The sequence below is a fragment of the Lissotriton vulgaris genome, chromosome 5, assembly GCF_964263255.1.
Source record: "Lissotriton vulgaris chromosome 5, aLisVul1.2, whole genome shotgun sequence".
NCBI classification, from domain to species: domain Eukaryota; kingdom Metazoa; phylum Chordata; class Amphibia; order Caudata; family Salamandridae; genus Lissotriton; species Lissotriton vulgaris.
Window position 1 is genome coordinate 144,754,393 of NC_141693.1, and position 15,077 is coordinate 144,769,469.

General features: G+C 43.4%; 1 protein-coding gene across 1 annotated transcript in view; it reads right to left on the reverse strand.

Moving 5' to 3' along the window:
* The window catches only part of RABGAP1 (RAB GTPase activating protein 1), a 967,778-nt gene that overhangs the window by 471,178 nt on the left and 481,523 nt on the right, over positions 1–15,077 (reverse strand). The window contains exon 15 of the mRNA XM_086921082.1: positions 8,354–8,467. Within this exon, the coding sequence (XP_086777208.1) occupies positions 8,354–8,467 (114 nt within the window). The remainder of the gene's footprint in view (positions 1–8,353; positions 8,468–15,077) is intronic.

Below are 15,077 nucleotides of genomic sequence, written 5' to 3' on the forward strand. Positions count from 1 at the left end.
ATTGTGAAATATAGTATGGTACAGCGTATTTTTCATTATAATTAAAAAAAAGTACTGCACTACTTCCTACAAAGTACAGTGATACGCCACATCCACCCTCACTCGGCCGAGTAGGTGCTGAGCGTTCACACACCCCCGGAGGCTGCCGGAGTATGGAGCGGCCATCTTGAGAGGGATGCAGGGTAGCGGGCTAGTGTTTGGGACGCGATCTGCGTTAGTATAAAATAAGACGGTTATGCCGCCGCGCAGCAGACTCGAACAGCGGACGCGCCGTCACCGCACCGAAGGAGCGCCAAAGGAGAGCTCGTCTGCGCCCGTCCGCCCCAGGACAAGCCCAGGGGCCAGAGCCCCTGTACAATACCCTTCGGGGAAATTGAGGTACAAAAAGGAACAGCTTTTGGCACTTAGGGGAAAGGAAAGCACTAGATGCTCGAATATCACATCACACGATAAGGGACAAAGTTCCTGTCCCCGTTGCAAAACTTACCTTTCTTCCTATGAACTCCCCATGACACTCACTGGTATATTCCCTAGCATTACTTAACTGCCGCTCCCTCCCCAAACATACGAATGAACTATGCATGCTACTAGAAGAAAGATGCCCCGATGTGCTCTTCTTAACGGAAACTTGGACGAATGTTTCGTCTGATCCCGATGTTGTCCGGGCCCTACCCCCAAAATATGCCATCATGAGACAAGACCGAGATAAGGGTCAGAGTGGGGGGAATCGCAATCATTTATAAAAATACCTATGGCTGTAGAACAACGGGCTGCACTACCTCTGATTGTGAGAGTGTCATGTTTTCTATCAGTTTGTCTCCCACATGTACCTTATCAGGGATTCTTTTATATCGCTCCCCAGGAGCTCACGCTAACTTTTGTAACGATCTTCCTAACATAGTTATAAACCATGCAAGCATCACTTCCAATTTTTCTATTCTAGGGGATTTTAACTTCCACCTTGATGAACCTGACACTCCCGCCTCTCAAAATCTTTTGGCAGGCTTAGATGTGCTTCACCTGAAACAAATCGTCACTTGCCCCACCCACAGAGCAGGTCATCTGCTTGACCATTTCTTCACTAATCTTGACAACATCAGCTTGATGGAATCCACTGTAGTTCCTTGGTCAGATCATACCCTTTTATCCTTTTCCTGGTTCCCCCCCCCCCGACCAGGCACCTCCTGTTATAAATACAAAAAAATTGAGCCGCGTCTGGTCTAAGTTACCAGTGGAGGAATGGGTCGCGATTCTTAGTCTGTCTGTTCGGGCTCTTAGCGCGAATCCTATAACGGCAAACACATCCTTTAATAATTGGCTGGAGTCCTCGTTGGACCTTATGCTGCCGAAAACAGAACTGTGTAACCGCATTGGTGCCAATAAAGAAGCGGGGTACACTCCGGAATTAAAAACACTCAAGCAGTCCTGTAAACAGTTGGAAAGGAAATGGAGGAAGGACTTCTCAGAAGTCAGTAAAAGGAATTATAGATCAGCTCTTCGGATCTATAAAAATAAAATAAAACCGACACAATCCAGCTATTACCAAGATAAGATTGCCTCTGCCTCCAATTCACCTAGGGAAATTTTTAAAATGTTTAAATCTCTGGTTACTCCTTCGGGCCTTCTCATTGAACCATCTAATGCACAGAATCGTTACGATGAGCTAGCAATTTTTTTTGCTTCTAAAGTTTCCAACATCTACTCGCGGTTTCAGCAGGCGGAGCCTACAGTACTCCGTGCCCCCCCTGATGGGATGATTAGACTGGAGGAATTCGTTCCCCTTGACTTATCCACTCTCCAGCGACTATTGGGGAACCTTATGTCTGGATCCCCGGCCGATGCTGCTCCTCCCACCACCCTTAAGATGGTCTCTGAGACTGTCTCCCCAGTGTTACGGGATGTAATTAACTTCTCCCTCGCAACTGGGCTGATACCACCTCCCTGGAAACAGGCAAGAGTGAAGGCACTCTTAAAGAAACCAATCTTAGATCCGGAGGATTGGGCAAACTATTGTCCCATCTCTCTGTTACCTGGTATAGGTAAACTGGCCGAAAAGCATGTCAATTCCCTATTATCCACTTTTCTGGAAAATAATAATGCCTTACATCCCACCCTGACGGGTTTCAGATGTAACCAAGGCACTGAGACGGCCCTTATTGCCTTAGTCGAAGAAGCGAGGAAAATAGTGGATTCTGGAAGCTGCCCTGCTATTATTTTATTAGACCTCAGCGCGGCCTTCGACACGGTTAATCACTCGATAATGATTCAGAGGTTGAGTGATGTGGGGGTATCAGGGAAATAATGATGTTGGGTCACATGGCCCCCAACAATCTTGATCCTTGGTGGCCTAGCTGCCTTGGGTTACCCCCGTCCCCCAAGAAGCAAATTAAGAGCCTGGGTGTCTGGTTAGATCCCAACCTTAATTTTCTGGTACAAGCGCGTAAGGTGCAGCAACTTGCTATGGTCTGATTAGACTGCTAAGAAAGATCTTAAATCTTCTCCCTTTTGAAGCCAGGCGTCTGTTGGTCCAGTCACTCATTTTGTTGCGACTTGACTGCTAGAATGTAGTATACCTAGGCGCCCCTTAGGGAACTATTAAAGTCTTGCAGATAGTACAAAACTGTGCTGCACGATTGCTAATGGATGTGCCTAAACAGAGTTCGGCCAAATCTGCATTACGCCAGTTGCACTGGCTTCCAGTGCAGCACAGGATTTGGTTTAAGGCTATGTGTACTGTCCATAAGTCCATCTCAGACTCCGGACCTGCCTTGATCCAATCCAAGTTTCAACTCCATTATATTCCCCGGACCCTCAGATCGAACCACAAGAAACTTCTGTCAGTCCCTAGGATTAAAAGGACACGCATGGGTGGCCGTCGTTTCTCCCTACACGCTGCAAAATTCTGGAACCAACTCCCTGATGGCATCTGACTTCAATCAAACCATCTTACGTTCAGGAAACTCCTTAAAAACGTTGTTTCCCTGAGCCGGAGTAATGACTAGGTACTTAATGCGCTGGGATGCCTCCGAGTAGCCATGCGCTATATAAATGCGTAATCATTCATTCATTCATACGCTGTGATAATTAAAAAAAAATATATAGAAACTAATTTTCGCTCCGTATTACCAATTAATACTATATATATATATATATATATATATATATATATATATATATATATATATATATATATATATATATATATATATATATATTCACTGAAAAAACCATAGGTTTCACACCAGTTACAGTTAGGAATTTGCATTTACAAAAACCTATTAAATTCACTGAAAAAACCATAGGTTTCACACCAGTTATAGTTAGCTGGAAATTTTACTGACATAAAACCATTGAAATTCCCACGTTATAGTTAGTTGGACTCACTATAACTTGCGCGCCTGCAATGCACTGCTGATGACGTCACATATTACATCACTCATGACATGGTCAGTGACATCACTCAACATTCTATTGGGAATAACTTTGGCGCCGGTTGACAAAACTGCCTGAAATTTTCCTCAAAATTGCCTCACGGCGCTCCGCTCCTTCCCTGAAAGTCTGGGGGGGATTCGTCAAGCGGGGGCCGAGATAAAAGGGGGTCCCAAAACATGTTTTCCCCATGTTAATTTCCATAGGGCGGTCGAACTCACTTTTAGCCCGAACGGCTGAATGGATTTCCACCAAACTTGGGAAAATTGTAGGGACTGGTAGCCCGATGTGCCTTTGCTATGTCTCAAGATATGTGCTCCAGTGGATTTTGAGTAATTTACGTTCAAAAAAATATATATCTATAAGCGCGCCCCGGTACGCGCACCGGGGCGCGAACCAGTCGCTACGCGAGTTCGCACGCGGAAAGCTGATTGGCTCTCGGGTGTCTGTCAACATTCCAAACAGTCCGGTGCGGCCGCCATCTTGTGTCTCGGTAGGAACGAGACACAAGAGGTGGCAAAAACAAAGGGGGAAATGACCAAAGGGGGGCAGAGTAGACCCCCCCTGACCCTCTAGGTTTGATGTGGGGGCCATAAAAGGGCCCCGCGGGGCAAAAAAAAATAATTTTTTATTTCGATTTGCGCGGGGGGAGCGCCCGGTACGCGCACCGGGGAGCGTACCAAGGGGAAAAAAGAAAGACAGTTCAAAAAAAATGTAGCCTTTTTTTATAAATTGGAGGTAGTTCTAAAAAGAACTGTTTTTTTTCTTCTTTTTGTTGTTTTATATTTTTTTAATGCTTTTTTGAACATTTTGTACTTTTTTGGGCTTTTATGAACAATTTTATATTTTTTTTGTTATTTTTATGGGGAGAAACAAAAAACAGGGAATTGTAAACGGCTCAACTGGAGCAAAAAAAAAATCTGGAAAAAATTATGTTTTTTTGGGGCAATTGTGGTTGTCACCAGCACGGTTGATGAGCTTTAGGCTTTGCTTACCATAGGTGATGGTTTTACCACAAAAAATACAACTGATTTTGTATTCCCCAAACTGGGGTTGTATGTTTGGGACCATCTTCCTCGCCTCTGGTCCCGATGGAGTGGGTTGCTTTCTTTTGGAGGTGCTGGGTGAAGATTGGGGAGGGTTTCTGGCCAGTTCTAGGACCTCTGCCGCAGCATAGATGTTAGGATGCCTGCGCTGCATGTGGCGAATCATGGTGTTATTGCCAAATGAGTATTTCTTGTTAGGGTTCCCCCTTGAAAGTTTTAGGCAAGTAACCCTTGGCGCATTCACTTTTTTGAGGCCCCTTGGGATGGAAAAAAACTCCCATATAATGTGCTGCTTTGGCCTATATGGGGTATTATCTTCTGGCAGGAATGTCCTCCTCCCCTCCTCCTCCTCCTCCTCCTCCTCCTCTTCATCATCTCCACCACTGTGGTGTTGTGGTGGTCCTCTTGGTGGTGGTGGTGGTGGTGGTGGTGGTGGTGGTGGTGGGTGAGATGCTCCTGCTGCTGCTGAAGCCATTTTTCAGTCCAAAAAGGTACAGAGAGGTCTTTCAACAGATCTTCTTCACTCAAAGTACAAAGTGAGAATGAGGAAAAAAGGTGGGGGCTTTCATCATTAGGAAAAAAAGAACTGTCCTGAACTAATGAAAAGTGTTATTTTCAGGTCACATGACCAGGGCTTTCATCCTTTGGAAACCAAAACTGTCCTGAACCAATAAAAAGTGTTATTTTTAGGTCACATGACCCGACGCGCTAACGCTACGCGCCCCCGGGCACGTCCCGGGGCGCGACCGGGGGCGCGTCGAGTAAGCGCGTCGGATGCTTACGTTGCGTGATCGTATGCGCTCGAGTGCTTCCGGGTGCGTTTATGCCGTGCGTATCACTCGGACGCGGCTACGCGATACGTCACGATGATGTTTTCGTTCGCAGCAAAAGCGCTAACGGGACGCTCACCGGTACGCGCCCTGGGGTGCGCCGCAACACTGCGCTTAGCGGTGCGCTCACCAAGACGCGCACCGGGAGCGCTCCAGGACAAAAAAAAAAACCATGAACAATATACATAAAAAAAAATAGTATTACATAAATATACAATATAGGATTCATTATAAAAAATATTACATTTCATAGCTATAGAAATTTGCTATTAAAAAACCTATGGAATTCACTGAAAAAACCATAGGTTTCACACCAGTTATAGTTAGGAATTAGAATTTAAAAAACCTATTAAATTCACTGAAAAAACCATAGGTTTCACACCAGTTATAGTTAGCTGGAAATTTTACTGACATAAAACCATTGAAATTTCCACGTTCTAGTTAGTTGGACTCAATATAACTTGCGCGCCTGCAATGCACGGCTGATGACGTCACATATTACATCACTCATGACATGGTCAGTGACATCACTCATGACATCACTGACGACACCATCCTTGTGACAGACTGACAGACCTCCTTTCAGTGTAATGTAACCCTTGAAACACATATTCAAAAATAGAAACATTTTCAAAAAAATGGAGATACCCATACCAGTTACAACAACCAATTCAGTAATTCCACCATCTATATACACATCCTCTCATTCAGCAACAGTTCTATATAGTCACTCATACATATACTCACTCATCATATGTAGTGATACACATATACATCCTGTTACACACCGACAGTCATCCAAAAGTTACTCACACACATACTCACACATGCAAATAAACTATTGAACATCCATTTATTTGCATATGCAGCTATACACACACTAGCACATTACTTCTAAGGAAACTTACACATACTTACTCTCTCAAACAATCACTTATAGAAACACATACTTATTTAAACCGGAACTCTTTCAATATCTCACTCTCACATATACTCACTTATATACATCAATACTCACATATACTAGATTAAAACATATGTAGTTACTCATAAAGAAACTAGTGAGGCAGGCAGTCACTCACTAACACACATATACACACTCATCCACCCATACAGTCCTGCACATACGCTGTCTTCAAAACACATACAGTGAGTCGGTCACCAACCCATGCAGCCACTTATACACAAAGTGAAACACTGATACATATATTTAAATATTTAAAAATTACTCGCTAATATATGTATTCACTAAGATACACTTTATAAGCCAGTTAACCAATCAATATTTTATTAAAAATAAACATCCATTTACACACTTATTTAAACATTTATTTGTCCATCGACCTTTACATATACATATATAAAACACATTTATTTTTCAGAGAGACACACATTCACTGGATGGTGTCATGAGTGATGTCATGAGTGATGTCACTGACCATGTCATGAGTGATGTAATATGTGACGTCATCAGCAGTGCATTGCAGGCGCGCAAGTTATAGTGAGTCCAACTAGCTATAACGTGGGAATTTCAATGGTTTTATGTCAGTAAAATTTCCAACTAACTATAACTGGTGTGAAACCTATGGTTTTTTCAGTGAATATATATATAGTACTTGTAACATTTATTTAAAATGTTAAAAAAAATTACACATACACTTTACCACACTACATTTCACAAATATAGTGTTGTGGCAATACCTACAAATTACAGCACTACTTAATTTTTTTTAAAGTTCATTTTTTACAGAACATGGTACTTGCTAAGTACTACCATGGTACTCTGTAAACTCTGCAAAAAATATATAAAAAATATAAATACATTTCCCTACCTATTTCCACTTTAATAAAGTGGTAATATGTAGGGCAAAAATATAAAACCTAATGCATACCTGTATCTAAGGTCCTAACCCAGAATATAAGCAAAGTGTACTTAAAACAACAAGGGTACCTTTAAGTTTTAGAAAAAGCAGTAATTAGCCAATCACATAATGCCTTGTTGCTATGTACCTCAGTACATTGACAAAAGTTTGTGAAACTACCGCAACAGATACTACTAAGTTTAAATACCTTTCAATGTATAAAATACTTACCCTGCCTACCTGTAGTATCAAAATAGATCATCTGCACACTAAAATGTATAATCCTGACAAGTTTTATGTAAATCCGACTGAGAGTTTGGCCATTAAGCGTAAGTACAAAGTCTATGGGAATATGCACAATTCCGAAAGGGGGATTCCCCCCTCGCTGCTTTCTCCGCTTGTTTACTCCGTATAGTACTCCCTTCTGGGGAACAGTGTATTTCTTTTTGTTGCTATAGTTCATGGGCGCATGCACTGGACCCCGTTAAAAATTGCCCTTTAAGTTCCCTCCATGTTGACACAATATGCACTGATGCCCAAATCTGTTTTGCCCCCCTAATTTTTCATCTGCATTTCCTTAACAAGTCACCTTGAAACAGGGCCGACAGGGAATCGAAACCAGCCCTGGCTTAGAGCCTGGCCAGCCCCGGATGGGGGCTGGTGGAAAGCTTTGTGACGTTTTTTTTGCTGGAGGTCGATAATGCAAAAACGTGATCCCAAGGGGTCTAAAACCAGCCCCCACCTTAGCAGCCCACTAAGAAAACTACTGGTGCCTGCTATGGCCAGTCCGGCCCTGCCTCGAAACTTTGCATTATCCGCCAATGTAGAAAAAGAAATAGATCTGCAAGTTTAGTGGCGAGTCATGAAACGGGGCTAAGTTATAAGCAAGCAAAAATCTGAGGAATTCCTATCTCTGGCAACCCAAACTATATCTACACAGTGGCTACCACCACTCCGTAATACATATAAACATTGCCTAACTATTCCTGATTTTGGGGGTGGGTCACGCTCACAGAAGAGAACTTAGTCAAGGAAGAGAGACACAGTCATGATTAAAACATTTCTATGGGTAAATACATGCATTAACAAATGAAATTTAAAAGCCATTAGTATAAATGCATTTTAAAAAATGTGGTTTCCTTTTGTATCGCGTATGTGCAAATCAATTACAGTAGCAATGCTATACCTTGCATATTTTGTATAAGGAATCTTGACCATCTCCTCCTGTATCTTTGAAATAATCATGAGCTGGGAACGTTCGATTGATATCTCTTGTAATTGCACTGTCTTGAGGGGACTCCTGTATCAAGAAAACATATTACATTTTCATGTTACATCAGACAAACTATGTAAAAAAAGCCATTTATAATTTTGAATAACCAAAGTCATTACACTTGGTTTATACTCTATACCAATGTATTTTATGTGTGCGAGTATTTGTCTTGCACTGGGTTTAATTTTCTAGTTGACAGAATTAATGCAGATTCATCAACCAGCAGCAAAGTTATTAGTAAATTAAACTTTTATTGCCCCCTCTCTGCCCTCCTCCCCTGTGGATCTGCTAAAAATCTGACATAACCAACAGAAAGTGAAGTGTCTACCAAGTTTTATGCGGAATCATCAAGCAGTGCCAAATCCATCAGCTAACAAACTCTTTTTACCCACCTCAGTAGACAAAGGTCCCTATTATGATGTTGGTCGGCATTGCCTCCAACTGACACGTCTCGGTAAGGTCGGTGGATCCGAACACCGGATTAGAATGCGACCGCACATGGTGAGGTACCAAACTCCCATTTCTCTATGGGAGCTTGTGCGGCAGGCAGAAACCGCTCGCCGCACAAGATCCAATAAATAAATGGGAGTTGTTGTAAATCCCTGCACCGCACAGTGTGGCAGGTACCTCATGGTGCCTGCCACAAGGTGCAGGGATTTACTGGGGGGAACCATAGGTGCCCCCCAGGCCAACAACTGTAGGCCACGGAGGGATGCGGGCCCTGCTAGGTGCCCCTAAAGTAGCTTTACGGCAGCCTTTGCATGTCGAAAACACCAAGGAAAGGCCTTCAGAAACTGACATCAGCCCTCTATCCATCATCTCCTTGTGTTTGCTTAGTTCGCCTTGCCAGCAGGGTATGCCCAGATGTGGGTCCCGTGCTCACTTTGCCTCATCAGCCTGGCTGATGAGGGCATTACCCTGAAAACGGTCCCAGGATGCTCGTTTCCGGTCCAGGGAAGTCATGACTTGGCAGTTCGGTCTTGACTATTCCCATGAGGCACAGGGTCAAGACTGATTTCCATATAGCTGTGTCGGAACTGGGGTGGCAAAGTGAGCTAAAGAATGATGATAGATTCAACCCAGATCTGTGACTGGGGGTGAGTGTCTGAAAAGTTTCAGCGCTCCGTACATCATCTCCTTGTGTTTGCATCATAATGCCGGTGGCGTAAATGCCGACCGTAAGGGATTATGATAAGCAGCCGACTGGTCGACAGGCTCCTTGAGCATGTCGGAACACAGTTGTATTGACCGGCAAGTTAACACTACAACCGCCAACAATGAAATTCTGCAGTAAGACAGTAAACCTATGGAGTCGGGCGCTAATCCCCAGACATGAGGCCCCAAATATACTAAATCTCTTTCAAATTTTGTATAGATCCATCGCGTGGTGCCAAAGTTTACTAGTAAATTACAAATGTTTTGATGCGCCTCTCCTTTCGTTTATCCCTCCCTATTGGATCGGATTGAAACCTTGCATTCCTGCACTGGATGCAACTTGGCAATTGCCTACCACCACTGATGGTTTATCACACAGGTCTAAAATTATGAGCAAATGAAAGATGTGTTGCCCCTCCTTTACCCTTAACTTCCTTCCCAAGAACAAAACGTGACATACTAAAACGTCTTCCAAACTTCGGGTACTTTTTGTGCAGATTCGTCACACAGTGCTAATGTTAGCAAATGAACACTTTTGTGCCTCTCTCCTTTTTCACTGCCTCCACTCGATGGATCTACACAAGCTTAAAAATATAAAGTGGAGCCTAAACAAGCTAGGACTGCCTAAAATTGTGCAGATCCATCCAACAGTGTCATCGTTATTAGTAAATCTAAACCACTTTTGATTCTTACCTTTGCTACATTTACATAAAATCTGAAATAGCAGCAATCAATGCAACTTGCTAACTGCCTGGCATATTCGATGCAGATTCACCAAATAGTGTTATAGGCATTTCAAAATTGTATTGACCCACTCCCCATGATGAATAGGCATACAATTAAAATACCAATAGAAGACTAATCCCTTCAAGCATCTGCTAAATCTTCTGCAGATTCATCATACATTGCCAAACCTATTAGCAAGTCAGCATTTGTTTGGGCCCCTTAATAAATTAGCCCAATATTTAAATATACCAAGAATGATCTCAACATCCTTTTAAAGTTGTGGGGTGGGGGGGGGGGGGGAGGGGGGGAATAGGAGGGGTTTCTTAATATAATGAAGCTACAGATAAACATATAACAGATAAAGTGTAGAAATACGGTCCGAATGAACTTACGACTTCACAACATTTCTATAAATAAGACCACAACCTCATTAAATAACACATAGGCAACCCAATAAGTACTACATTCACAGTGGCCTTGTTCATACGGTCAATGATAGTATGATATGTAACCAAAACTGTAAGGTTTACGACATTTGTATATTTAGCTGTCACATCTAGGGTGAGGGCATGAGCAGTGCATTTGGTATGAGAGTTACAGATTTCATGTCTGTTGTGGAGTTACAGATTGCTGAGTATGTATGTTTTTTATGTTTTGTAAACACAAATGTACTTTTACTGTGGGTCTTTAAGCAGATCTCCGTGTTTTTGTTAAATAAAACACGTGTTAAGGTGTTATAACCAATCTCAACGATAACTGCATTTTAACTGTATCTTTGTTCAATGAATTTCTAGCTTTTTTGACAATATACGGAATCCAACGTCTGGAATTATTCTCTACAGTTTTGCAGCCCCAGCAGTGCATGGTCTTAATCCGTGCACAAAGAGGGGTTTGCCTGCAGGGTATGGCATACGGTCGGGTCATTTGCTGAACACGCTGTTGGCAACCAAACCCGACTGTGCATGTGCTTTGGCCATGCACAGTAGGGTTTTTCCGCAAGGTCTGGCATAGGGGCAGGACTTTTTCCCCACCGACCTGGGCTGACAACTGCCCTCCACACATACTTTGACTGGCCAAGCAAAGGATGGTCCATTACATTTTGTCAGTTTTATTAATTTCATTTGGTGCTGGTTGGGGCAGGGGGAGGTCATTTAGAGTTTCTCTATAGAGACTTTTGGCCCTGGATGGACCTTCCCTAGGATTTCAAACAGATTCCTGGGTTGTCTAACCCATCAGGGTTGCCAAGGAAGGATCAGGCTGAAGCAAGGTTTGTAAACCTCTGAACGAGGCTGCAGCCCACAAAACTAACATCTGGGTCTATGAGCCATCTCCTTTTTCAGAAAACAGAATTGACATACTGCGAGTCCCTTTTAGGCCACCTCCACCTAGGCCAGGGGTTTGGTGGAATAGTTCCCCTGTCCTCTTGCGGCTCCTTCATTTTTTTGCCAAGACTCTGGACGAGACCAGTATGAATTAATGGTCGGCGCAACAGATTTTTCTCTGTTGTGGCCAGGCTTTAAGTGTCTTTGGGCCTCAGACCTGGATTTGGGTGTGTGGACCTCATATGGACGATGGGGGAAAAGCTCTGAATGTTAAGGGTGAAAGGAAAATCTCATATTCCTTTATTTTTCCAATTTTCGCTACACGGATGGTTCACAAACTTGAGTTCGCAGATTAACATGACAGTTATTATGTAACTTTTTTTTATCTATTTCAAGCCCATCAACTTTTTCAAAAAGATACTTTCCCCAAAAAATATTACGGAGCGGTTTTACACCAAGCAAAGGCACTTTGCTGAATAATGTTCTAATGTCATGCCACATTTGGTGCAATTCTAGTCAGCTTTTCTTATCTGTAGCGGAAAGCAAACATTCCTACGGGAGTTAAAATGAATAGTAACCAAGGAAAGGGTTTTTTGAAAATTCAGGGGAAATACTAGGCGCTCAGCTGGCTATTTTCACAAAAAGGTGTTATGGATCAGTATTTAGGCGATGGTGCAATAGAGGGCGAGGGGATAAGCCCTATAACCCCTCAATGTGTGAGTTGCAAAACAACCTACAAAATGACAAACGGAACATGCCCTATGCACACTACAATATAAGTCAAAACACAAATTTGTATACTATATGATCACAGTGCATTCTTAATACAATTGCCAAGAAAATAGAAAATACAGTTTGTTCAGAATGAAGAACTCGTTTATTGGTTCTTCGTGCACCAGCCTACGCGTGTTTCGTCGCAAACAGAATGTGATTTCCGCGACTCCTCAGGGCTTTCGGATATGATGGGTATCGTTGAAGGTCGCAAAGCCGGTGATAATTCCAACCCGGCTTTGCTCAGGACAGGGTGTATAGGTTCACGTCTGAGGTCCGTAAGTTTCGGGTGCAACGACCTGGTGTATTTTTAATCTTATGGTAGCGATCCACCACATTAGTAAGATCCTGTAATATGTGGTAGGGATAAAATAGGTCCTCCACGGCATTCCTTTATGGTATCGTAAGGCTCTGTAGCAGGCTGATTCTTTCTTTGTGAGACACGTGGAACGAGTCTGTTCCCGTGTCCTAGGAAGCCCGGGTAGCCGGGACTTGCTGTCGAGCCTAGAGCAGCGCGCTTGCGCTGCACTAGGACATGACCTCTTGCAATCACTCCAGCTTTTCAGCAAACTCATGTGTGTGGCTTTTTTTTGCACACATTTTATTGGCCATTGGGTGTGGCTTTCAAAAATGAAAGCACACAATTGGCCAAAGGCGGGTAAATTTTCCACCTTTCCCAGTCAACGTTTCCTCCCAAGGCCTACAGCTGTTGGAAGGGAGCAGTGGCGTACAGGTGCCATCTGTTCTGGGTCATATTACAAAGGTCGATTTTACTTTCGAGGCGCACTTGTTTCTTTTTGTTTTACCACGCTACAACAGTAAATGCGTCCAGCTGTGTCCCTCATGTACTAGCTAAATCGCCTTAAGGGCTAGATCCTAGCACTTCATCCAGCCCTGAAAGCAGCCTCCCATGTTGCAGTCCACCGAGGAAAAGCCAGTGTGCAGCATTTGAGTTTTCCCTTTTAACAAGAAATGCACCTTTTCAGAGTCCTACTAAAGTTCACATAAAATTCAAAATACATTTGCCATCGGATTGCGTTCCTCCAAGTCACAACGGATTATTTATTGAAATTAACATTCCCCCGATATGCCCATATTATGAAAATTTCAGATCATGTCTAGCGAGTCAAGCAACCGTTCGAGCCGAACTCAGGAGGCTAGCAACGGAGCAAGTCAGAGCATGCACAGCCTGGTCGAACTGTCAGAGAAAATGTGGTTTTCCTGAGTTTGGAGGCCCGTAAGATGGAAGCATGGCTGCCTGTCCGCGAGAGAAAAGGATAACAATGCAGAGGCTAGTCAGGGACTCTGGCCCCTTTGGAGAAAGCATATTTTCTAGCTCAAACTGTGTTAGTTAGCTGGGGTCCCTCATGTACTACTCCCCTCACAGCTTCACTCGCTCAAATGTCTTCTCTTTTGCTGCCCTTGGTTGACTCCTCTGCCCTTCTCCATGAAGCCCCCATTCACTTACCACCCCACGTTGCTTGTTCTCTACTATCCGCTTAATTTTTCACTTTCTCGTCCATTTGTTCACCCCACATTCCTCTGTTTGCGTACTCCCACCTGCCCCTCATTGTTCCTTCACCCCACCACACCCATGCCCTCTATATTCCTTACCCCCACCCATGTGACTGTGTTCCTTTCCCTCCAGCCTGTGTTCCTGTTTTGCGTTGGCCCTCCCACCCCGCTTTTGCTTCCATACCCCCTGTGATAGGTGGGACCCCCTTCCCCTCCGTGTTGCTTCCCCTCACCTGTACTACGTTTTTTTTGTATACTGATCCAACTCAAGTTGCCAAACAAAGAGAAAAACAGAGGCTTGCGTCATTTTGTAGGCACAGGCATGCTTTTTGTGAATGCCTTCAATATACGACCAGTTGTGTAGTAGGCATTTTGTTTTATTTTGTAAAAGCTATGCTACATAGCATCAGGATGTTGTACAGCCTAGTTGGGTACATTGGCTAAGAAAATAGATCCCAAAGGCAAGACCTAGTGGCTTTGCCAATGCTTGTTTTAATCCCCACCAACTGGTCGGATCAGCACAAAATTTGCCATCCCAATCCCAAATTGGAAGTGTTTCACTAGAAAGGATTGTGTTGAATAGCATCAATCCTGTTAATAAAACATATACACACATACATACATACATATACACACATACTTGTGTATATATATATATATATTCAACGGGCCCCTCTGTGCCCGTCAAGAGGGCGCCCTGAAGGGTCGGAGGCTTCCTGCACGGGGACTGTGCTTTGGATAAATATTTGGAAGCATGACCCACTCGCTGAGGCAAAACCTACGAAGGAGATGTCACTAGAACAAAAGCGCCGTCAGCGTTGGAAGGGATTTGCTGGGGTACATTTCCCTAACAATCGTGTGTGAGGAGAAGCTTTTTTCAAGGTGACAAGATTAACACTAAGTTATTATCACGTGCGCGACCATTTCCATCGTGATATAAAGGTACGAAGCACCATGATTCCACGTGAATTAATGAACATTTCAATTAAATTAAGCACTGTCTTTTGTGAAAATCGAACTTATTTGTGCTTCATGGTACAGTGTGGGAGTTGGAAGCACCTAACAGTCACGTGCTAGAATACTTCAAAACTGCCAGCAAGGAAGCACTTTACCACCGCTTCCTGTCCGTGATCAAGGCCGAGGAGACC